Below are 25487 nucleotides of genomic sequence, written 5' to 3' on the forward strand. Positions count from 1 at the left end.
GGGGGGGTAGTGTAGGTAGGAATGTGCGCATGCTCAGTAGAGTGCGGCTCTGGGCTGGGCATATGCCGCTGCTTTGGAAAGCAGTCCTCCTTGGTCACGTGCAGTCTTGACTCTGCCTGCGCCTTGAACACTCACTCTCCTCCCTGGAGCAGTGAACGGGGGTGTTGCTTTGCTTATTACCAAAACCAATTTCCAGAACGGGTAATTGTGTTCTGACTCATGCCATTCTCCCGCATTTCCTGGCTGTTTCCGGTGACTTATGTCTTCCTCTTGGCCCCTTAATGGATATGTAATGAAGAGACATATTTCAAAGTCCTAGCTGTTTTTCAGACTTCCCTTAAGTCCTGTCTCAGGGGAGGGCTGGCCTAAAGCCTGGCACACGCAGGTCCTACCTGTGTCCCAAAGGCAAGGTGTCATGTTAAAAAGACTCACACCTTCTGGCAGAAGGTGAGGCCTGGAGGCGGAGAGCCTTGAAGTATTAGTCAGTGTTTAGATGAGGCGACCATGCCCATTGCTCTGCTCCACACCACAACTTACTTCAGCCACTTTTAGCCACGAACTTGGTCGCATGATTTTAACCTTCTTCGGCTTCAGTTTCCCCATCAGAAAAAATGCCGATAGATAATATAACGTCAATCTCAGATAATAGTAATGTCAATCTCCAAGGCTTTTATGAAGATCAAGCAGGCATACATCTGGAAAGACCAAGCCCAGAATGTGGCTTATGGGAGCTTCGGTGTGTGCTGCCTCAGGGTCGGATCCTTTGATGCCATCCAGCAGAAAGCCATTGCCAGATAACTCAAGTCTCCCCGGGTGCTGGAGACAGAGGGGTTAGAACAACAGAAACCGAGCTAGAGCTTCAAGTCCCATATATGGCAGCTTAGGGATGGGAATAATGACCTCACATAGAGGTCAGGGAATTCTTCCCAAGGGGAAGTGGGCTTCTACTAACGTCTCTGGGTGAGTCTCTTGCTCATAGAGTCCATGTGTTGAGTGACTTCTAACCGGAGGACAAGGTTGGTGGCATAAAACCCTCACTAGGAGCAGCGAAGGAGTGAAGAAATTGCAGACAAACCAGACACGCGTACAGTGTGGGATCAGGTGGGGTTCTGGCTACCTCAGCGACCCAGAACCTTCTTGTGTCTATGAGGCACGACCCAGCAGGAGGAGGTGGCTGGTCTGGAGGTCTCTGTCAGGGAGCAGTCAGGCTCTAAACATGTGGGAGGAGGATGCTGCAGCTGCTGTTCTTTTACACACTGGTGTGCAAACACTCATACCGGGACCTCAGAGAACCGAGAGAACCCTTGTGAGCCTGACTCATATGGGGAACTCACTCTGCAAAGGTCCCATGAGTCTGAGGTCTTGGAATTGTGGTCATGACGGTGTCCATGTCAACAGTGTGCATTCACTGGGCAATTCACTCACTCAGATTGTCTATAGTTCCCTGCAGACACACTATATGCTAGACCTGGGAAACAATGATGGACAGAAATACAGTGGCTGCTGGGAGGAACTGACTCCTCCTTAGGTAAGATAAGAACCAAGCCAACTGCTCCTGTAGCCCTACTGGAGGCTCAGGAAGGAAGCCTTGGCAGTGGAGCTTAGGAGAGGCTGAATATTGGGATGAAGTTTCCAATAGGGAATCGGTGAGTAGCTGAGATCTAACTAAATTAAGGTTTTTAGGGTGCCTGGTATGAGGTAAGGAGAAAGAAGGGAAGGCTCTTAGCCTGGGAAGCCACATGGCTTGTTCTTGCACAGAGCAGAGTCCAGTTGGCTAGAAAGTTGTAGAAAGCTTGAGGACATGGTAGACGCATGCTGGAGAGTTAGCTCCATGTGGAGGACACAGAGGGTCGCCATGGTCATTTGGACACAGGGATCTGGAGATCTTGGAGGTGTTAAGTATTGGCAATAAAGTCTCCAAGTCAGATCTGGAGGTTGCAAAGATGACGTGCTGTTCGCACAGTGGATCCCCCGGTTTAGCGTGGAAGTAGGGAAACAAGTAAATAATTGTATAAAGATGGCAGCAGCTTAGGCACAAAAATAAACACACAACGCCAACGAGCCGTTGTGTGTAGTGAATGCTGAAGGGTCTGTTGCAGACGGAGGGTAAGCCATGTCCTGCAGAGTCCCTGGAGATGCTGGAGTGGGAAAAGCCTCTGAGGGGCACCGTGTGGCTTTTCAAGCGGATAAATTTGCATTTATACTATAAGAAGGGCCACTGGAGGTTAGAAGTCTGGAAAATGAAATGATCAGATTAATGTGCCCATGGAGGGTATTTATTTCTCTTCCCGGGTATTTCCTAAGCCAGGCACTTATTGAATTTAGGGTAATAGATGGAAGAGGTGGTCCAGCATCACTGCAGGCCAAGATTGATGGGACGCATATTCCTTTGTATAACAGTTAAGGGGGTGTTAAGGGGAGTTTAAGCTTGCCGCTGTGAAAGGCTTATTTATCTTGTAAATAAATACTTACCAGGAAGCCACATGAGCCTCCTCCTGGCAGGCCCTTCCAGTGTGACAGGATCTCACCCCAGCCTAATTTCCATGGTGGAGGTGGAGGCATTGTGAGTTAGCGTCCTCTGGGAGGGAGAGATTTGTCTAAGTGCCAATAGCAAGATTGTGGGAAAGGGAGTGCCCAGAGTGATGTGAACAGGATGGCCCTGTGCAGTGTTCTCATATTCCAAAACTGAGACTCATAGGCACCAATGAGCTCAAAGTCAGAGAGAGTGGTACCAAGCTTGTGATGGGAGTTTCTGAGGTGTGATGTGTGGATTGATGACTGATCATAGGGATGATTCTGAGATCTCTTGACCTTTCACTTCTGATGGGATAATTTAGTGATGGACTGGACCACCTTCCTTTGCTTTCACCCTCCTAAATTATGCTTAGTCTTTATATCTGTAGATACGTTCTGTGAACACTGGGCTCACAGCTGATGAGCTCATTGTACTCATGTGGGTGGGAAGTGTTCATGCAAGGCATGTGACCAGACTTCCAATTTTTGTTTTTTCAGGTTACAGAACTCAACAATGTGAAAAACGTAGCCCGATTGCCAAAGAGTACCAAGAAACATGCTATAGGGATTTATTTCAATGACGACACCTCGAAGACCTTTGCTTGTGAATCAGGTCTGTTTGAGGCCAGTGGGGTTGGGGTCTTTGGCCTTTATCTTTGAGAACAGGGCATAGAGGATAACAGATCTTTGTGGGGTCTTTGTTTTTTGTTTTGTTTTTGCCATTTCCACAGATCTTGAGGCAGATGAATGGTGCAAAGTTCTCCAGATGGAGTGTGTGGGGACCAGGATCAATGACATCAGCCTTGGGGAGCCTGATTTATTGGCTACTGGGGTGGAACGTGAGCAGAGTGGTACGTAGGCAAAGTTTTCACCGCCCATCTCTCTCCTAAACTGTTTTGCTCCCATATGATGACACACAAGGCATCCTCATACTATACGTTCTGAGTTTTAAATATGAATGAAGAAGTTATAATAGCATTCTATGTAAATGATGCAGTGAATGTTTTCCTCAAACATTCTGTAATCTACAGTAGAAAAAATAGCCACATTAATGGTTTCAGTCAGAAATGTTGAGGACTACAAGGTGTGCCAATGGAATGGAAGATGCTTATGAATATTCAGCTGTCACATTCACTCAGGAGTCCCACTCCATCAGTGGTAGGAGTTCCCTCATTTTGTAGATGAGCTAAACATCTTGTTCCAAATGTAGTATAAGGGTTTGAATCTAGACTATCATTGTAGGTCTCCATTTACTACGATCAGACTTTAAAGTGTGATCATTGTCACCTTGCTGTTTCACTTAAAATATGTTTGAACACTGCCCAATACTTAATAGAACTTAACCCCAACCTTGAATATTTCATCAAGTTTAAACCCACTTAAAAACTGTGATTTAAAAGTAAAATTCAACCCCTGAGCCAACTCAGCTCAACACAGCATCTAGGAATAAATCTTTTAAAATAATAATGACCAAAATATTCATGAACACTTTAGCAAAAATCAATGTTCATTCATAGTCTGAGCCTGGAATAACTGCTTCATCTCCAAATAGCTCAGCCTAGTGGTTGGGGGGATTGGATCCCACGGTTCTGCTTCAAAGCCTGACTTGATCTATGAGCTCTTGTCAGAATGGCGGGGGCTCTGGGTCACCTGGATGGATGGCAGACACGACTGAGGTGGAATTGCGTTGGTAGTCTCCATGAACACTCAAGTTGTTAGTTAAAACCGTGCTCCCTCCCAAGCAATGCCATCTTCACGACACATTTACAGTCCTTGTCACCGGAATGTACTGTACCTACCACACTCTGTCACCATACAACTGTTGTTGATCAAGACCTGGAAGTGGCAGCTTGTGCAGAGGAGCCTCTTGCCAGATTGTGGGCTAGCGCTACAGAGAGGTGAAGTCACTTCCCCTGGCTATTCACCTTCCTTTTGTGGTTCAGCCAGTCTGTGTAAGGTTGGACAAAGGGGAGTTAGCCAGGGTCTTGGGGACACAGTCCTGGACTTTGACAGCACGGTAGGGCTTGATTGCTATTATTCTCTAGAATGGCCAGATCAGCACTTAGCTTTCAGACATTTCTGCCTGTGGCATAGTAGAAATGCACAGTGCTGAAATTCAAATTAAGAACCATGCCTAAGGTTTCCTTTTATGCTGCCAGCTTTGTGAATTTGGGTTTTCACTTATTATGGGCTCTACAGAACTCCAGTATTTCTTTGCAAGTATTTTATAGTCTTGTTTTGTAGGGCTTTAAATAAGTATGATTAAAATGGTTTCTCACCAAAAGCATGCTAGGCAAGCACCCTCCCCACTGGCCTCTCTCCTCCCCCAGCCCCTCTAATTTATCTTATAGTAAATCAATTTGCCTCTAAGAGAATCCATTAACAATGATCCCCTTTACCTCTGACTTACTGAAAAAAAACTTTATATTCATGGGTCCAGAACTCTCAAGGGACGTATGTGTTTCATGATAGTTTCTAGAAAGCCCTCAATATTTGGTTATTGATAATTTAAAATAAATTTATAAACTTAAATAGCAAGTGTCTAAGCCCATTCACGAACACAATCTTAATATTAATATTTAACAACCAAATAAAATATAGAGATTTTGATGATTTCGCTTATTATAGAATAGCTCATTTTGAACATTCCCAATATACAATCGTTAGCATCACACTATCTTGTCAGAAGTCTGGGACCTACTATAGGATGGATAGATAGAATTGTTCTTGCAGATGCCAAGGTATTTTTGTTCACATTTCATTTAGAGATTTTTGACTCTGTAACTTTTTATGTTAATGAATTTATAGCAATAATAAAAGCAGTGTAACTGTGTGCAGGTGAGATCTTATTTACAGCCACCAGCTAGGTTATCCCAGCCTTGGTGACATTTTCAACTGTCACCCCGGAAGCAAAGGGCTATCTCTTTACAGAGTTGGCTAAAGAAACTTATTTGGTCAAACGTGAAGAATATCCCTTGACATCTTCACAATTACACGCTGTTACTGTGGAGCACGGTTTAAATAATTTGGGGTACAGTTTTCTTGAGTTGATCATAGAACCGTAAGCTGACCAGTGTTCCTTTAGGACCACACATCACAGACACATCCTTTCGCACCTGTACCTTTTGTGAGTATGAAAGTGTAGGTGTAATTAATGTGCACTCTGCAGGGGCAAAATTGCTTTCAGCGGTTTCATGGCTCTGGTCTTTTATTGGCATACGTTTTATTTTCCATGATGCAAATTGAAAAGGACTAGAGATGATCTTTGTTCATGTAAATAGTGTTTAGTGCATGTTGACACCCAGAGTGTATCATTATGCTGTGTGATCGCACCTGCATTTAAAAACTCATTTTTTTTCCTGTGGCAGTTCATTTATAACTTTTATCTTCCTGAGTGCCGCATCAAACCCTAGCATGTACATGTTTTTTAATGCTTTTGTGTTCCTGAGATGTCTTTGCCGTTTCATTTCTGGGGATCTTAGACTAACGTTTTGTTTTCCTTCCAGAGAGATTCCATGTGTGTTTGATGCCGTCTCCTAACTTAGATGTACACGGCGAATGTGCCTTGCAGATCACATATGAGTACATCTGTCTTTGGGATATCCAGAATCCCAGAGTTAAACTCATCTCTTGGCCGCTAAGCGCCCTGCGGCGGTATGGACGTGACACCACGTGGTTCACTTTTGAGGCAGGGAGGTGAGTTCGTGGCTTTTATTGCATCCTTTCCCAGTGTCTGCTTACCAATGTTTTATGGCAAGATTATAGCACCGTGTTCAGGCACCCTACATCCCTTCATTCCTAGGGAGGATCCTAACTCTTCGAAGATAGGACACAAATTTCGTTCCTCCATTTGACGGCATCCCACAAACGGAGGCTGAGCTGGTACACTGTGCCACAGAGTGGGCTAAGCTACCTAGAGGCCAGCTTCCACTTGCTTGCACATCTCTTGGTTGTAATACAATAGTTCTCTGCGGGAACTAACAGGGTAGATCATACACACCACTGATATTTCTCAGGTTGCAGCTAACTAAGGACCATCTTAGCTACTCTGGTAGAAAGGCTGAAATGCTGGAGGACTTCATTCTAAATCTCATCTGTTGGGAGGCCGTGAGCCCTCTTAGGGCTCCCAGTTATTCCCCTTAGAGGCAAACGCAGGAGTGAGGAGAAGACAGTTCCAATCTGGTGCATCAAGTCCTACAAAGAGTTCCTGCTGGTCAGTGATTCGTCTTTACCTCCTCACCTCACTCTTCCTCCCTAAGAGTTTAGGTCCCTTGGCAAGGCACAAAACAGCCACCTTTTGTGTTTTGAACTTTCAAGTGACTCGAGTTTTAAGAAACAGGAGCCCATCCAACTATCCAATGGTCTAGCTTGGAGAAGGGAGGGCTTCACAAACCTGACCCCTGACTGAGGAATTGTGGGTACTTCATGGCTTTGGGGGAGGTAGAGTCAGTTTTCACTAACGGTGTGGCTTCTGGTAGGTGGACCCTATGCCAGTGGGTGGCCTTACCCTCACAAGCATATACACAGCAGAAACTGGATAAGGGGTTATTTAAAAAACAAAACACCAAACACGCTGGAGACACAAAGTTGAGTGGTAGGTTGGGAGACAGAGCGCTGGGCATGAATCTGGGAAGAGATGGCAGGAGTAGGGGTTAATAGGATCAAAATATGTCGAATGGAATTCTCAAAGAATTAATAAAAATATTAGAAATGAAACATAAGCCCCTGGTGTGTGTTCAAATTACTCTGAAGTAACAAAGCATTTTTAAGGAAGTTGGCTAAAGTTGGTAGTTCCTCTACAGGAAATGATACTGATTTAAAGAGCAAATTTGAGACGTTCTGATTGATCACTTCCTGGTCCTCCAGCTCATGTGAACAAATGGGAGTAGTTCTCCCTCCAGGTGAGCCAGTTCACCTCATCTTAAGTTTATAGCTTGAGTCTATAAAATTTACTTTTTGGAACTATAATTAATTTAGTATCTTCTCCGCATTCTAAAAATTAAAAGCACATTTTCTCTTCCATATGCAGGTTTTTTTTTTTTTGGTCTGCTTTATTTCTTTTTGGTTTTGTTGTTAGTTTTCTTGTTTTCAATTGTTTTTGAACCGGTATATCATGTAGACCAGGCTACCCTCAAACCGTAGCTCTTGGTCTTCCTGCCTTCCACTCCCAAGTCCTAGGGTGACAGATGTGCACCACACACATGGGCTGTTTTACTTTCAAGGACACAGAAGTGAGTTGGTGACTCTCCTGCGAAACAAAGGTCATGGCATTAGAAGATGAAACCTTCCCATTGTGATTGGCACTCCTTTATCTCAATGACCAGTCTACTGTTTATAAGGGAAGATCTTATGGGAAACTAAGAACTCGCTTGGATGGACTGGCATGCTTCCTCTACAGTCTCCTTACATTCTGTGAGGACTTCTGCAGCAGGGTGTGGGCTTTTGCAATGCAGAAAGGGCAGAACACAAGGTAATAAATAGCAGTATTTCACTGGAATGCAAATAGAGATGGAATTGCATTACTACCATCATGAAGCTAGATAATAAGACCATTCGTGTTCCCTCAAGTGTGGAGCTTTCATATCTGCCTTATTTTATTAGTAAAGATAATTTCCTCCTTGGTTATATTTGGGTATCTACAACACAAAGCAATTTCATAATAATTAATACTATGCTCCACCCCCCCTCACTTTCAGAAGCCAGCAGAGGTGAGGTTCCCACAGGGCACACTGCTTTCACACCACAAATTGGAGGTGTGAAATAAAGTTCCATTTCTTCTGTGTCCTGGATCTAAGAACAGTGGGAGTTATGCTTCTATGGCCATCTGTACATGGGGACAGCATAGCATTCATCTCATAACAGTGATATTAAGATTAAATAGAGGTATGGGAAAGAACCCCTGGGAGAGAACCCAGAAAGTAGGAGGCAGCTGAATCAACCCAAGGTGACAAAGCAAAGACATCCATTGTCTGTCGTGACTCAAGGTCTACTAGAGATGGCCTAAGGCATGACTTGATTCGGTGCTCAGTTGACAAAACTCACTTTCATTGGGGAGCCTTGCTTCTTCTAGCTTGCCTATTTCCCGGATGTCCTGGTGACTTCTGGAAACTTGGGAGTCTTTGGAGGCATGAGCGATTGGGAGAGAGCACGAGAGCTAGAATATGTTGACCATTATATCCAATATGACTCCAGTTCTCATATTACACTCAGTGTGTCCTAAGCACATTCTCTAAAGCTCACAGGATGGGAAAAGAGTGGGAGATGTCTCCTAAAGCACAGAGTGCATCACTGGGCTTGTTGCCTTTGAAAGGGAAGAGATGTGTGGTTTCGAAACCACAACGTGTGTCCACATCGTGTTCACTTGTTCTAAGTAAAAAGGACTAAAAGAGGTTATTTTGTTCATGTGTGCGTTTGTGGTAGTACGTGATGTGATGTGTATGTGTATGTATATGTGATGTGTTTGTATGTGTATGTGGTAGTATGTTTATGTATATATGTGTGTCTGTGGTTTGCTTATGTGTATGAATATGTACATCAGTATGCATATGTGTATGTGTATGTATATGTGTATGAGTGTGCATATGTGTATGTGAAGTATATGAGTATGTGTATGTCTATGGTAGTATGTGTATGTAATGTGTATGTGATGTGTTTGTGTGTGTACGTGATGTGCATAATTGTGTCTGTGGAAGTATGTATATGTGTATATGTGTGCCTGTGGTATGTGTATGCAAATGTATATGAGTATGCATGTGTGTATGCATATGTGCGTGTCTATATGTATGTGTCCTATATGTGTGTGTGTATGTGTATGTGTGTGTGTCTGTGTGTGTGTATGTAGTAGATGCCTTTGGAGGCCAGAAGAAGGCATCAGATCCTCTAGGGCTGAAGTAGTAATGGGTGGTTGTGAGCTACCTGGCGTGGGTAGGAGGAGCCAAACCGCAGTCTTCTGAGAGAGTAACAAGTATTCTTCACCTCTAGCCATCTCTGCTGCCCCCATAGCATCTCTAATCTTGTCAGCATCTCATTCCTTGCTCATGAAGTCATCTTGACATGTTCAAGGAAGGTCCCCATCAGTGAGTCACAGACTTAGGAAGAGCTTCCTGCTCTGATATTCCTCTATCCCTGTGCTAGTGGATTAGTGCCCTTAGCTTGGATGTGGTTTTGGAACACCCATTTGCTCATGTAACCAGGGCCAGCTACCTTTCCTGGGAAGCTGTAGGGGTAGGGCTAAGCCTCTGGGATCTTCTACCTCTGTCTTCCCTTCACCCCCAGGATAAATAGATTCAGCCCTATTGTCATTTTTTTCCCTTGAAGAAAGTTGAAGATGAAGCATAAAAGTTGTAATAACCTGTGACTGCACAAAGATTCCCCCCCCCCGGCAATAAAAACAACAATTAGTGTATCTTAGAGGCCTGAAGATATGCTGCTTCTTTGGCCTGAGGTGTCTCTTTAGCCTGCTCTTTCCTCTGCTCTGGCTCTGACCTGTCACTTGTACACATCAGCCCGTCAGAGGCCGGAGCTTTCCATGGGAAGATGCAACTGGCAGAGTGTTCTTGGGGCAGCTAACTCCCCATGGAACCTTTCCAGAGCGCCATTGTTGGGAGAAGGGTGGCAGGTGTCCAGTGAGCTTCCCTTTATGTTCGGAGCGGGCCGCCGGCCTCACATGCTTCTGTACCAGCCTCTGCCGCGCCTCTGAATGATTTAAATTAATACCCTGGGTTATGCCTCTGCAGGAGTGAGAGAGGCTCAGGAGACATTTGGCAGAATGTGCTAAATAATTTCCACACATGAATGCCTTTCTTTACTGACCGGAGAGAGCGTCTCTCTTAGGCCTTTGACATCATTTAAAAAGAAGTTTTCGGTAAGCCAAGAAAGGTGGGAACTTGAGTTCCACGCACAGATGCTTCCCTTAAACTTATGAAAAGGGTTTTTGCTTGGAGTGTGAGGCCGTCTGAACAGACTTGGAAAATAAGTGATAGCTTTTCATGTAGCTCACACTGAATGCACGCTCACTGGTGAGCTCACACTGTGTGTGTGGGGAGAAGTTGGATGCTCTTCTAACTGAAGAGCCTATACATAAAACAAAAGCCACACTGATGTCTCCTGGATACTCATGACCGGTATTCTTGGTTCAAGCCACTGGACATTCTGTAATGTCTGACTGCTTTGTGGGTGGTTCATTTCTTATTATCAAGGAAGGGACAGGAAGGGACAGGGTATCCTTTTCAGCTTCATTTTCCCTTCCTTTTCACCATGTTGAACAGAGAAGTTCAAATAGGATGCAGGGTCTCACACGCAGACCTGCTCAGGAAAGATGAAGTCCTCTCTTCTTCCACCAGGAATAGTTGCCCTCATGTTCTGATAAAATGCTCAGACCAAAAGTCGTCCTCAACACTGGCCTCCCTTCTGCGCCCAAGCGTGTGTCCAGGCTCCTTCCCCAGACATGTTCCATCCATACCATCTTTAGTCAGACTTGGCATCTTTCACATTGTTCTGGGATGTGGTCTTCACCTTCCCTCTGAGATAAAGATGTGATGACACATCTTTCCAAGAGTATCCAAGCTAAAACCGTTGGATGAGAGAAAGGAGGAAGTGGGTCACAGGACTCCAACACGCTTGCTTCTGTTGCCTTTCCTGCTCGTCCATGCATGAACCCCTGTGGAAGTTTTTCTCCTGTGTTTTCTGAAGAGCTGACCAGCCTGCACTGCCCTGCTGGGTTATGTAAGGCCATTAGTCTGATTGATGTGTTTTTCTTTTTATTGCCTTGGGCCCTTCCCCCACTGTGCTGTTTTGTCAAGGCCTAGAGTAACATTTTAATGTGTTGAGGGGGTGCTGATGAGACAGCTCTAAGCCAATCAGTCAGACAAAGCAAACAGGATGGGAGGGCTTGAGCACCAAGATTAGAAGAGGCCTGAAGGGAATTGTGTGAGAAGCCAAGGTTTTGTCAGTTCCCCACTGTGTGGGCCGTGCAGTACAACTAAAGGATACACATCATTTACTAAACAGACAAGAAAAACTCGACCTTCAAACCAGAGGCCACGCCATGTGTCTGTTTTACTGAGAGACGCGAAAGCATGCCAAGAGTGAAGTTTTGATGCCATAGCCATTTTGGAATCCTTGGGTCCTTTGTTTTTGACCCCAGCATCTAAAAGATTTAAATGAATCCACTAAAGAAAGGATCTGTATTATGTTTTTCAAAAAGAGACATTGGATGGGGCTGGGGATATAGCTCTGTTGGTAGAAGGCTTACCTACCATGCACAAAGCCTTAGGTTTGTACCCAAGCACATGCTGAAATTGAGCGTCATGACTCAGTCTTGTAAGCCCAGCACTCAGGAGGTTGGAGGTGGTAGACAGATCAGCAATTAGAACTCACTGCTGAGTACATATTGACTTGGAGGATAGAATGCAATGATGACTTCCTACCTCAAGAGAAACAAGTACACATTCAGGCATTGTCCAAAAGGACCACGTTTTTCTTCAGAGTTGCTCTTGCCAGTTGATGAGTGACGATGTAGAGAGAGCATCGTCCCGTGAGCATCACCATCTTTACTGTCATGTGAGCATCAAGTACGAGCAACCGGGAGGAAGCATTAGCGCAGAGGCTGATCTCTGATCAATCCATACAGCGGTAGATGCATGGATTCACTAATAACTGAAACTACAGTTCCTACTGTGAGTCTTAGTCAAAACAAAAGAAGCCTTTCAAGGCCCCTGGAGCACCTCAACTGTCCCCACTCCAGGAGCTTCCAGTGATGGAGCCTTCCCGCCCTCAAGGGACAGGGGAGACAGTAGGTGACTCCGTCCCCTTTAGGAGTCAGTTAGGGCTAATTCTTCCTCTTAATAATATAAATTCATAGTCTTAGCGTTCTGGGCGGTGGGGGGAAGATGTGAAAAAAATCACAAAACCTGATAAAACTTTGTGCCAGGAAGTGGTATCAAGGGTTTATGATGGCTTACATGCAAAGGATCTGAGGGTAGAGTTTGTGGTGGCGGAAGATGGCTTCACGAAACAAACGCCACTGAAGAGTGTCGTGGATCTGACCTTTCGTACTTTATCGGATGGGTACAGCACAGTGATTAGAATCCCGCAGTCAGCTTCACTGACGTTAGCTTCGTGAGGTTAACTGATCGACACCAAACTCTTTGTCCCTCCGTCAGCACCCTTTCCCTTTTCCTCATAAATCCATATTTATGACATTTACTACCAGAAACATTATCTGCCATTATTAGGCCCTCTATAGCTGTGGCACTGGGCTAACTATGAAGGCTCGGACTGGCATATATTCCCTTGTTCTATGGCATTAATTGTGCCTACTGGACTAGAGTCAGAAGCAATAACAGCTTGAGCTGGAAACTTCCTTAGCTTCTTCATCGTACTACACGTACAGTAAGTACGCGCAGTAGGTAAGGCACTGCTCACACTCCAGCAAGAGGTCCTGAGGTAGAAAGAGGGGGCTTCCGAGAATCAGATTCTTTAGAGCAGACAAAGAGATACAAATCCTTACTGTTGGTGAGTATATATATCCACACTGGGACCCATTGCAGCCTTGCTGCATGTGATTTTATTCAAATTCTTTAAGAGAGGGGTAGTAGGGGCTGGAGTGATGTCTTCACCATTTGGGGTCCTAGCTGCTCTTACAGAGGACTCAGGGTTGATCCTCATCACCCTCGTGGTGCCTCATAACACTCTGAAACTCCAGTTCTGGGGGATCCAGTGCCCTCTTCTGACCTCCGAGGGTACCAGGCATGCATGTGGTGCACAGACACACAAGCAAACAAAATACTCATACATATCAAATAAATATTTTTAAATTAAAATATTCATAGTAATTAAATATATTTCCCTATGTGTATGTGTTTAGTGTGTATATGTATATGCACTAAAATATATGTAATTGGAGAGAATTTGGTTTGTTCTCACCTAATGGTACCTGGCCAGGTCCCTTTATCGATTTGTTTCTGGATTTTTGTGGTCTGAGGTGGATTTTCTCAATGCTTGACATCAGTCACCAAACCCATATATATTGTTTTCCTGGAAGAATTTCCCACGTGTCCCACACATTAATTCATCAGAGTCGTGCTCCTTAAGGAAGAGCGATGGGCTGCATTTGATTCAGCATGTTGGCCGGAAGCTGGACCATAATTTGATCTGGGGTTTTGGAAAGGAAAGATTCCTTAAGGCTGTTGTCTGCAGGGGAACTTTGAACAGTAGGGAAGAGAGATAGAAACCCTCCTCCCCTCCCCCATGGAACTTACAGCCTACATGATGACTTTCTGCTGACAGACCGCCCCTGGAACGGGAGGAGGGACCAGTGGCACAGGGTCCCCTTTGGAGTAGAAAGGTGAAATATAGCATTATTACTGAGAACGGAGAAATAGTACTTACTTCAATTTAAAAAGAAAAAAAAAAAACTACCACCAATCAGTACACATAAGCCAGGAGTGTTGATTCCTTGCCCACTGTTACAATAATTAATTAGACATTGACCGTTTTGGTCTAGTTAATTTTATTTAGTAAATGTGCACATGAGCTATAATCACATTAAGAGTAAATGATCTCGAGCTCTCGGTTCAGTGCCAAGTGTGTTGGCATCCCTTTAATCCCAGCAGTCAGGAGGCAAACATACAGTGCTGTTCCAAGTTCGAGGTCAAGGTGGGCTCCATAGAGTTCTAGATCAGCAAGGGCTACATAGCAAGACCCTGTGTCAAAAGTCAGTGAGCAAAATCTCAGTGTGGCGGCCTTCCGAGAGCTGGGTTTCCAGACATATCTTGGTTTTGTCTTTACAGGATGTGTGAGACCGGGGAAGGACTATTTATTTTTCAAACCCGCGACGGCGAAGCTATCTACCAGAAGGTCCACTCTGCTGCTTTGGCCATTGCTGAGCAGCACGAACGGTTGCTGCAGAGCGTGAAAAATTCAATGGTATGTCCGGAATGTCTCCTTTCTGTCCAGCACATACCACTACAGAGTGCTCTGGGAATGTGCATGCTGATCAACACGGCCCACTCTACAGATGACATAGTTGGTTTACGTCTTTACTTAACATCGTAGGGTGTGGGATAAATGCTATCCTTTGAATTCCCAGTGTGACCAACTGGTAGACCATCTATGCACGTATCCGTCTGCTTTGTCTTTAATTATTGCACGTGGATACTTGCACATGTTGCGTACGGCCTGGGGGATGCCCAGGGACAGCTGTGTTTTTGATTTCCAACGAGTGAGCTTATCAAGCGGGTAGCAAGCATTTGTAAAGAGAAACCAAGCAGGAAGTAGCACAGAGAAGCAGCAGAGCGATGGCAAGATCCTGTGTCAGGGGCTTAGGACATCCCCAGAGAAGCCTGGGGCAGCCAGCCTGGCTGGGAGCAAGGCAGGAAAGCATCCGCAAACTGCAGCCGATGTCACCCAGCAGAAATCACTCGGCTTCCTTTCTGCTCCTACCTCAGGCATGTTTACACCCTGGGATAAACAGTAGGGACGTCTGTTAGGAATGGTCTGCCTAGCTGTTCTCAAGATTGTATAATATCCTGAGCTATTCTCCCCGTAAGAGAGTCAGGGTGGGGGTTCACTGGACCAGGTGTTTTAGAGGACACTTCGAAATAAACGTGTTTAGGACTGAGGAGAAGGGGACTTTTCAGTAAGCTTAAGCAACAGGTGACAGTTGATCAACGTTAACATTGACACAAGGGTCTGTCAACATCTATAGATTCAAGTCTGCGGCTTGCTGGCCTCTGCGTGTGTACACAAATCTTTATCGGAGGTTATTATTTCCAGGGCCAATGAATGTTCTAGAAAGTACAAATGATAGCAGGGTGGGGGACAGTCCAGGCTTTGATGAAGGATTTGAATCCGTCTGTGATAGCATTCAGGGAGCGGCTGTGGGGATGGATTGCGGTTCAACTACAAATGCTCTCTGAGCCAAAGACAGTCTGAGATAGTGCACATAGCTGTTCATCTGCTACTGTGTGACGATTCCATGGCACAAGCACACACACAAGCACACACACACACACACACACACACACACACACACCTCATGTGTATATTTGGAACACACCCTCCTCCCCCTTTTGTTTTTTGCCTTGCATGCTGCTGGGGACTCTAACTGGAAGAGACTATTACAATTCTTCAGTATCTTAAAGAAGGAGAAGAAAGATTTCTAGAAATCCTGAAGATTTTTATTTGTCTTGTTGGGTCTTTTAAGACAAAGCCCTGGGCTCTAGTACTCACTGTGTAGACCAGTCAGGCCTTGAACTCAGGGAGATCTACATGCCTTTGCCTTCTGAGTGCTGGGATTAAAGGTGTTCATCACCAAGCCTAGCTCTTAATTGTGTGAGTGTGGGATGCGTGTGTGTGTGTGTGTGTGTGTGTGTGTGTGTGTCCATGTGAATACATGCATGTGAGCACTGCAGTTACCTATGGATGCCAGGAGAGGGTGTCAGATACCCTCTGGAGTCATAGACACTTGTGTACTGCCCAACCTTGGTGCTGGGTGGGAGGAACTGAGTTCCTGTCCCCTACAAAAGCTGAAAGGGGGAAGAGAACCAGGGGAGAGCTGCATCCGCTGGACCGAGAGAGTCCGATGCATAATCATAGGTGCGTTTCAGAGGCAGTTGGGGCGGTGCAAGCTGTGAGGCCTGATGGGAATTAAGAGGGTGAGAGAGACACTTCATTTGGGAGATGATTTTCCAGGCATTTGATTAAACAACATTCTGGTGTAGCCATGAGGATGTTTCTGGATGAGATGGTATTTTAATATATATTTTTTTAATTTCTATTTTATGTGCATTGGTGTTTTGCCTGTGTATCTATGTATCAGATCTCCTGGAGCTGAAATTACAGATAGCTGTGAACCACCATATGGGTGCTGGGAATTGAACCCTGGTCCTCTGGAAGAGCAGCCAGTGCTCTTAACCATCGAGCCGTCTCTCTAGCCCCATATTTTAATATTTTGATTGGTAATTTGAGGAAACAATTTTGCCTTCTAGGGTGTCAGAGAGCTTCACTCCACTGGTTGGAGGCCTGGGCAGCTCAAGAGTAGAATGAACTCACTCTCTTTGCTTGATGGTCTTGAGCTGGGGCATTGGTTTCTTTTCTTCACACCCAGACTTGCATTGACAGCACGAATGCTCATGGGTCTCAGGCCTTCACATCACAGTCGAGACCCCTTCACCTTCATGTCGACACAAACCGCTGTCATAGTTCTCTCTCCATCTCCCCCTCTCTCCATCCACTTGTCCTCCTCCCTCCCCCATTAATTTAACCGCCTTGGAGTAGACACAGCTAATGTAGACTCAGGCCGTCACTGTCACTTGTGCTGATGGCTGCCTCTTAGCCAACCAACACCAGCGTGGCACCGTTGCAGCTTCGTGGAGTGCGCATTGAAGTTCTAGATCTTTCTAAGCTCCAGTTTTCTGCTTCATCGAGTGAGAAAAACAAGAAAATGTTAGATTTACAGGAGATCAGCTCGTAACACACTCGACACAGGCCACTGCTGAGCAGATCCATCAGTTCAGCTCAGGCAGATCTCAACGGCTGCATCTTACGTCATTCGTCTGTCTGCCTGCCTGCCTGCCTGCCTGCCTGTCTGTCTGTCTGTCTGTTTGTCTGTCTGCCTGGTAGGACTGAGGAGGAGTAGACCATGATGCTTGTTTAGATCACAGACAACTGTAGGGCACTATGAGAAGAGCCATGTTTAACACAAAATGTACACAATACTGAAGAGCTTTGGACAAAGAAGCATTCACCAGAGACAGCAAGTCCTCTTGCTTCTGTCACACAGCAAGATACCTACCCATTGTTGTCAACTTTTGAGTGTGGCACTTCTGGTGTTTTAACCTGTCGGTGTCTAACAAGCAGAATTGTATTGGACACACGATTTATAGTTAGTGTTTAGTAAGCAACAACCTTGAGTGTTGGTCCTCGATTTCCATCTTGCTCGAGGTGGGCTTTCTGGTTGGTGGATGCATACTTCAGGATACGTGATCTGGAGGTTTCTGGGTAGTCTTCCGTCTCCACTTCAACATCCCTGTGAGAGCACTGGTGTGAGAGCACTGGTGTGAGAGCACTGGTGTGAGAGCACTGATGTGAGAGAGAGCTGCTGCTCCTGCACATCGCTTTACATGCAGTCTGGGGATTCAATCAAGTTCTCACTCATTTTCTGTAATAAGTGCTTGCCGAGCCATCTCTCCAAACCACAGCTATCTTTCTGAAAAAGTCTTATATGACATCTATGTATTTGTATAGCAAGCATCTGTTGCATGGTTATATAGTTCTATACTATATAGTGATTTTTTAAAAGTAAATACACATATATTTACTATGTAGCTATTCCATCAATTTTTAAAGGTATGCTTAAGAGGCTGAACATAATAGGTTGACAGTTAAGAGCGCCAACTGCTCTTCTAGAGGACCTGGTTTCAGTTCCCAGCAGGGTGGTCACAACCATCTACAACTCCAGTTCCAGGGGATTCAATGTCCTCTTCTGGACTCTGTGGGCATCAGGAATGCAAATGGTTTACAGGCACACCTGCAGGAGAAAACCTTGTTACACATGAAATAAAGAAAGAAGACTTGAAGCCTCGGGTCAGTGCAGCGCTCAATCTGTTGGCACCGGCAAGCACTTAGCGTCAACTCTTAAAGTTCAAACATTGAACCAAAGACTGAATGCTTTGAAAGATTTGATCTGCCCCCTCCCCCGATGACCTTCCAACACAACTTTCTTTTGGCACATATGGACTCACGGTCTATCTCTTCGTTCTTATACTTTCTATGTGTGGCAGTAAGGATAATCAGTGGGTGGCAGAAGGATAAATGAGGGGAAACACACAGTGCAGGATGAGCATTGCCCTGGCCTGATGGGGGGAATCCGGGTGCTCCTGGCTTACCTGCTTCCTCATTAGATGCTTGTCAGGTCCTAAGGAAGTTTTGGTGAGATCACCTTATTTGAAATCCCTCATTAGCATAATCGGTTCTGGAAAGGCGGACGGGGCTGACGGTGTGCACATTTCCCCCGTTTTCAGCCTCCTCATTATTTCCACTAACATTAATCAGGGTGTATGAGTAATTTATTCAATCATCCCTCTGAAAATTTAACTAGAAAATAATAGCATTTGCCTTTAATTTGCTGCGCGTTCCGCGGGTTCCAGGAGGGATTCGAGGCTTTCAGGCAGGCGCGTCCTGTTTTGGATGAAACATCGAAATGGGATCTGAGTGACGTGGCAGTTAAGCCGGGGATTGTGGGAAGCCAAACACTAGTGTATTTTAATCAGAGCCTGATTAGGGGAGCAAAGATACTCCGTGATTCAGGGTAACAGAGGAGAATGAACCTGTCCTGGGGTTAGTGTTTTGGTTTCTAAACCTGGTGCCTAAGCCTCTTTGTTAGGAAACCCAAGCTCTCTGAACACCTGTTGCTGCTGTAAAGCCCCAGCAACTGCATCCACAATGGAGCCAGCGGGGACCACTCTGGTCAGAGACTACAGCCTGGGATGAACCATCTCAGTGACCCTGAATCCCAGAGTTCATCAGGATGAGGCTGTGTGTCGGATGGTAGGAGCAATTATTAAGGTAGGCTTACAGGCTACTGTCTGTATTGTAAGGAACGGTGGGAAGGTCAGGCCACACTGACCATACTGCATGATGCGGCAAACCCTGGAGAGGCCCAGTCAAGCCCGCCCTCTGCAGACAGACTTGGGTCCCTCTGTCTTCCGTAGTGGCCCCTGCTTTCCAGGCTGTCACACTCAGCCAGGAGACCTCCTGTCCACACTGTGGTCAGGTGCTATCTCATCTGGATCAGTAAGTGAATAGTTTCTACTGCTGCATGGCCAGGGAGTAGCTCTCAGGAGCCACCAAGCAGCACACACCCTGTTCACTGGGAGTGCTGGGCGGCACACGCGCTCCATCTCCATCTGAGTGGGTCTGGGCTTTGGGCTTAGCCTCGTGGGATCCCTCTGCCTCTGTTTCTCCTCAAAGTGTTGCATGCTGTCAGTTAGACATTGATCTCATTTGGAGGTGAGGAGGGGAAGGGGTGGCTCCCATGATCGCATGGTTACTGGGGGGTGTCGTCCCCTATAGGTGTGCAATTTGGAGCCTCAGTTGCTTACCAGTGAAGCAATGACAGCTCTTTGTCACCTGGGTCTTTAGAATGTAGCCACTTCGCTCATCAAATTTGGCAATAGAGTGTTCTTGCAAGGTTGATGTCACAATCCCACTGGGAACAATGGTGAAAATACCACCCCATTTTCCTGACATACTCTATTCCAGATCCCAAGCCATAGTCATGGGGAAATTGACATACAAGGGTATGGTCCTCAGGGACAGGAAACTGCAGGGCCACCTTAGCATCTGCCTCCTACTCTATTCTTAAATGACTTGATTCTCCCTTCCTTGTATGATTCTCATTCTGCCTGCTAGTAATCCCACACATTCCGTGAGGACCTGCTTGGTTCTCTGCTCATTAGTGACTTCCTTACTGCCATTGATCTAGCCTCCTGAGACAAGCCAGGGACGGTACCTGGATTTTCTCTAAGCACTCTAATAATGCATTCATTCATTCCTCTCAATCACTTCTTCACGCATAAATGTTTCCTGAGGACCTACTAGGTTGTATGATGTCATACAGATTATGATGTTAGATAGACAGCGTCAAAGGTTCCTTAGACCCTACACTGGAGAAGATTGCTTCACTCATGGTTTTGACCTTGAATGACCTTGAATGAAACCAGCATCTCCTGCTGTACACATGAGAAAAGCGATGTCCAAACCAGCCAGATCATTTGCCCGCGGCATTGGAGGCTTCATGTTATTGGAGCCAGGGATTCTGGGCAGTTTTGTCTAGTTCCAACTCCTGGAGCTTCTCTATGCTGCCTTGAAGTACTAAAGTTCCGTCTGGTCCGACTCGTTTCCAAATCTCCCTCGGTATCAGGGTACCTCCCCCAAACAACTGCTCACATATATAAAAAATAAATAAATTAGAAGAGGTCTGAGAGAGGGTCCCGTCTGCAAAGCGCTAGATTTGCAAGCTTGAGGACCCAAGGTTCATCTCTAGAACCACTTTCAAAAAAAAACCACAAAGCCAGTGTGTTAGTACAAGCTTGGAATCGGCGCTGCCGGGGAGGCAGACAGGTGGAGCCTGAAGCCTTGTTAGCCAGCCAGCCTCGCATAATTAGCAAGGTCCAGGCCGGTGAAAGAACGGAGTCTTAAAAAAAATGGTAGAAAATGTTGGAGAATGTCTTCTAACCTCCACGCTCATGCGCACGCATGCACGGCTGCACACTCACAGGACTAGAGATGTGCACATACAAACGGGGTTAAATTTGGAGTGTGCTTTTAGGCGTTCTGATACTGTGGGCTGTTTGATTCTTCCCCATCCTCGTGTTTTTTAATCCAGTGCGTCATTGTTTGTGACTTGGCTGCCAGCTGCCTTGATGGGGAAGCAGCAGGGAGCTCCTGGGACAACTGGGGACCTCCCTGCAGCACTTCGCTATTTTTGTCACCTCTGAGAACTGTGGCTTTGCTACGGTCTAATTTTGGAATGAGGAGTGGCAGCCTGTGGGACACTCTTCATGCCAGAAGGAGACCTGTCATTCCAGAATTTCCTTCGAGGCATGAGTCCCAGGGTGGACATGGTCTGCCACTTAGCAGAGCCTTTTAGGGACCTCAGAGAGGACTCAGTTGAGGGTGGCATTAAGTCCCTATGGCGGCTTCTCTCACATAAGCTGAATCCTGATGACACACAGTCTTGAGCCTGAAATTGGAAATGCTTCTTCATGATTTATTTCTGGCTGTTGTTTAATGGATCGATTTATGGCCAAGTGGAATTTCCAGAATAATTTTTTTAATGAATTTATAGAACTCAAGTGATTTCTTTCATAGTTCTGGAAATCAAATCAATTTATATTTGGTATAATTGTAAAAGCATTTGATATACACAATATGCATATATATATATATATATATATATATATATATATATGAAGGTGAGGCAGCTTTATAAACTCATGTAATCAATGTGGTCAGCATTTCAGACACCGAAGTCGATGCTGAGGCGTAGGTTCTGTGTGGGACAGTGCCTTTCTCTTGCTCTGTGCCATGCTACTGCCTTGCCTCGCTCTCCCTTCCCAGATTGGATTTACCTCTGTTATTTACGGATTCTGGTTAACTGTGTTAACTTTAACACACTGCCTAAAGCAATTATCACCTTTTTTATTTCCTTTCCCAAATTAAAATCTTTTTATATCCTGACATACTAATTATACGAGAAACTGTTTAGAATTTCCGCCAACTACCTGCAGAGCAGTGTGATAGCTATGTCTTAAGGAGAACAGATTAGAAAACTTAAAAACAAAGTCTTCTGCATCTAGATGTGGATGTGGTGGTGGTGGTGTGTGTGTGTGTGTGTGTGTGTGTGTGTGTGTCTGTGTGTGTCTGTGTGTGACTCCGTACTGGGGAGGCTGGTGAATAAGGGCCAGGAGTTGAGGTCAGCCTCAGCCTCATGAGTTTGAAACCAGCCTAAGCTACATGGTGAGACTGCCTCAAAGAATTCATCTTGGAGAAGGAGCCTGGACTGTAAACTGTGTAAAGCGGGTGATCCCGGGCTGTGGAAGCATCATCAGGTTCGTAAGGCAGCAGGAAGTGCTCCTCTCTGGGCTCTGCCTTGATTTCCCTCAATTCTGGGCCATGACCTGGAAGAACAAGCCAAATAACTCTTTTCCTCTCTCAGATTGCTTCAGGTTAGAGGTTTATCACATCAACAGAAAGGCAATTGAAAATGTTATTCACAAAAGACTGAGGGAAATTGTCAGGGGTGTATGGTACTGCGTCAAAGGCCGAGAGCATCTTCCTGGAGCAAGCCATGCCTGAGCTGAGTTTTAGGAGGTGGGCGTGTTAGCTTCATGCCTTGACAGTGGGTGGGAAGGATAGTGTATGTGACATGCATTGAGAATGGACCGTGTGTGAGGAACGGTTCTGAGGATTAGACATCTATTAATGTTTGATCTTCAACATGGCCACAGATATGGGCGGTATCATCCACTGTTAGGCCTGGGGGGTGGGAGTGGGGGCTGAAGTGTGGACATACGTCTCAGGAGTGATGGAGCCGTGATTTAAACTTAGTGACCACGATTTCCACAGTATTCCTGAGGCCCTTCTGTGTGTTTACTCAGCTAAAGTTAAAAAAAAAAAAATCAAAATCAAGACACACAAGTTCATGAATTCCCTAGAAATCAGTAGTAGACATATGGAATTACCTTATGTTGAAGAATAAACATTTAAGGGATTATAGAGTACTTAAGAACACGGCTGCTCCTGGAGAAGACCTTGGCTCAGGTCTCAGCCACAGGGTAGCTCACAACCTTCTAAAACTCTAGTTCCAGGGGATCCTATGCCCTCTTCTGGCCTCTGTGGGTACTGCACACACAGTGCACATATGCACATGTGCACTCATATACATAAAAAAAATCAGTGAATTTGAAAAAGATTGAACATTTAAGAGAGAGCAGTTTGCTATTTCAGATATGCTAGATGCTGATGAGATTTATGGTCCTTACTTAAATTTGCTGTGACTCTTGTAGGCAAAGCCAGCTTTGTGGGAGCTCTTCCTTTTCAGTTCCTATAACGTCCTAAGAAACACACACAGTGGTGTGCTTTAATTGGAGGTCCCCATGTTTCACAGCTGTATGTGCCCATCCTGTGTTCCTGTCTAGCTCATGGTTACACTTCTCTAGCAAAAGAAACACTGTTGCCAGTGTAACTTTGTAAACTCAAAACTGACTCTCAGTGCTTGAGGAGTGTTCTGTGAGCAGGTGCCATCTTGGAACCATGGGAATGATAGGACAGGCCCCAGGGTGTGTCCTCAACCCTTGCACTTTGAACTTGTTCTCTTGAGAGCAGAGGCCTGTGGGTGCATTGAGTAGACCACCTAGACAATGGCCAGTAGTAGTATAGCTTTTCTAATCTCAGTCACTGCCAAACTCAGAGATGGCAATTGTGGTAAGGACACAGTAAAGATTACTCCAATCCACTCCTTGCAGTTCTTAATTTATTGTGAGACACCAACAATAAAGGTTACTTTGCAAACCTCTCTAAAGGGCCAGATCATCAATATCTCAGGTTTCAAGAGCTGTAAATTGACTCTCTTGCTGCTGTCTCTCTGTACAGCCCCTCCTCTCCCCTTTCACTTTTTTTTCTAAATTAAATTAATTAATTTATCGTGTTTGGGGAACGCACTTGCCATGGCAGTCCTGCGGAGGTCAAGTTCCAGGAGTTGGCTTTTTTTCCCCTTACAGAGCGGATCCCAGGGAACAGACTCTGGCCAGCAGGTCTTGCGGCAAGCCCCTTTTCCTGCTGCACCATCTAGTTGTCCCCTTTAACATGTGACATGTAGAATCTATCCTTAGGATACTGGAGTTTCTCTTGCAGCCTATAAACGGACCCCTGACCTGACTCCCGCTCTGAACCATAGTTCTTGGGCTTTAAATACAAATGTACTTATTTAAAAATCCTTCCTCCCCAACCTGTGTTTCCCCTGTAAGAATTTACCAAAGGCAAAAGCACACGAGTCAAGCACCCACTAGTTAAATCTGAGGCTCTGAAGAAGTCAATCAGAATCCATCACTTTAGAGACACCAAAGGCTTCACTTTAGGGATGTCATTCAGAAGAGGTTCTAGCTTATGGACACTCCTGTGGGCAAAGGCTTTGTCTTGCATATCTTTGGGCCATGGCCAGCAGCTGACTGCCAGGATAGTGTGGATGGGACCTTTGGAGGTAGAGCTATGATGGTTGTCATCGGATATTAAGGTTTCAACATTCTGGGGTGATCCAGTTCAGGGCGTCTGCAGAACTGGAAATTGGCCACTTAATGGGTTTCTAGCCAAGTATTTACCAATCTGTCCAAGCATGAAATGCAAGTTCTGCTCCACTCTGTCGCCATCCTGGAAGGTGAAATGTTATCTTCTCGCTTCAGTACAAGAATGGAGAAAACATTGATGGATGTCTCGTGACAGACCAGGGACCAGGTTAAGATGACTGAAGACCGTGCCGTGTGAACTGACATATTCAAGCCAGCTTTTGCTGGGTTTGCCAGCTCTTAGCTGAGTTAATAATGTTTTTTATTATTATTATAATTGTTTCTAGTGTTTATACTAGTGAAATCCACAAGAAACAGATTGCTACATTTTATAAAATAAGAGCATCTGATGAATACTGGCCCATCTGAGCTGAGAGACTTAATAATGTCTTTAAGTGTCATTGAAATGATGAATGGTCTTCAGCTTTTCACTATTCCTGTTTTTTATTATTGCTTCCATAACCTGGATCTTTTGCTCACATAAGCAACATGCATGACCCCTCATTCAAAATTACAACCCTTTGTTTAGGAAGAAAAATTCGTTTGTTTGTGTGTATGTGTGTGTGTGTGTGTATGTGTGTGTGTATGTATGTGTATGTGTGTGTGCACACACATGCATGGGTGTGCTTCATGAGTTTTTGGCTGCATATTTTTTCTTAATATCTGTTTGCATTGAAGATGGTAATTATTAATTTACCAGCACAGGCATGTTCTTTCTGAGGAGTGTCAAAATACATTTGAGAGTTTATGCTAGAAAACAAGAAGAGTGTGTGTGCATGTGTATATGTGTGTGCATGTGTATATGTTTGTGTCTGTGTATGTGTGTGTGTGTGTGTGTGTGTGTGTGTGTGTGTGTGAGTGTGTGTAAACAATAGTTTGATCAAGGACTGCATTTGTAGCTTTTAACTCATGAAAACACTGTATGATATGTTTCTAAAGGCTTTGTTGGGTCTGATAAAAATGCTGACTGCAGAAATTGTTTTGTAAGTGCAAATACTTTTGAGAGTTGACTATTAAGGAAAGGGTTCGGGTGGTAATAGAGAGATGATTCAATGCTTAAGACCACTTGCTCTTCCAGAGGACTTGAGTTCAATTCCCAGAACTCACATGGTGGTTAACAGCCAT

At 45.1% G+C, this 25487-nt stretch overlaps 1 protein-coding gene across 2 annotated transcripts in view; it reads left to right on the plus strand.

Annotated features, from left to right (window-relative positions):
• Dok5 (docking protein 5) overlaps positions 1 to 25487 on the plus strand; it is a 153451-nt gene that overhangs the window by 101509 nt on the left and 26455 nt on the right. For both annotated transcript variants that reach the window (XM_031372879.1, XM_031372880.1), the window contains exons 3-6: positions 3013 to 3127; positions 3246 to 3365; positions 6021 to 6210; positions 14307 to 14442. In XM_031372879.1, coding sequence (XP_031228739.1) covers positions 3013 to 3127; positions 3246 to 3365; positions 6021 to 6210; positions 14307 to 14442 — 561 coding nt within the window. The remainder of the gene's footprint in view (positions 1 to 3012; positions 3128 to 3245; positions 3366 to 6020; positions 6211 to 14306; positions 14443 to 25487) is intronic.

Source organism: Mastomys coucha, unplaced genomic scaffold (assembly GCF_008632895.1).
Source record: "Mastomys coucha isolate ucsf_1 unplaced genomic scaffold, UCSF_Mcou_1 pScaffold15, whole genome shotgun sequence".
In the NCBI taxonomy this organism is placed as follows: Eukaryota; Metazoa; Chordata; class Mammalia; order Rodentia; family Muridae; genus Mastomys; species Mastomys coucha.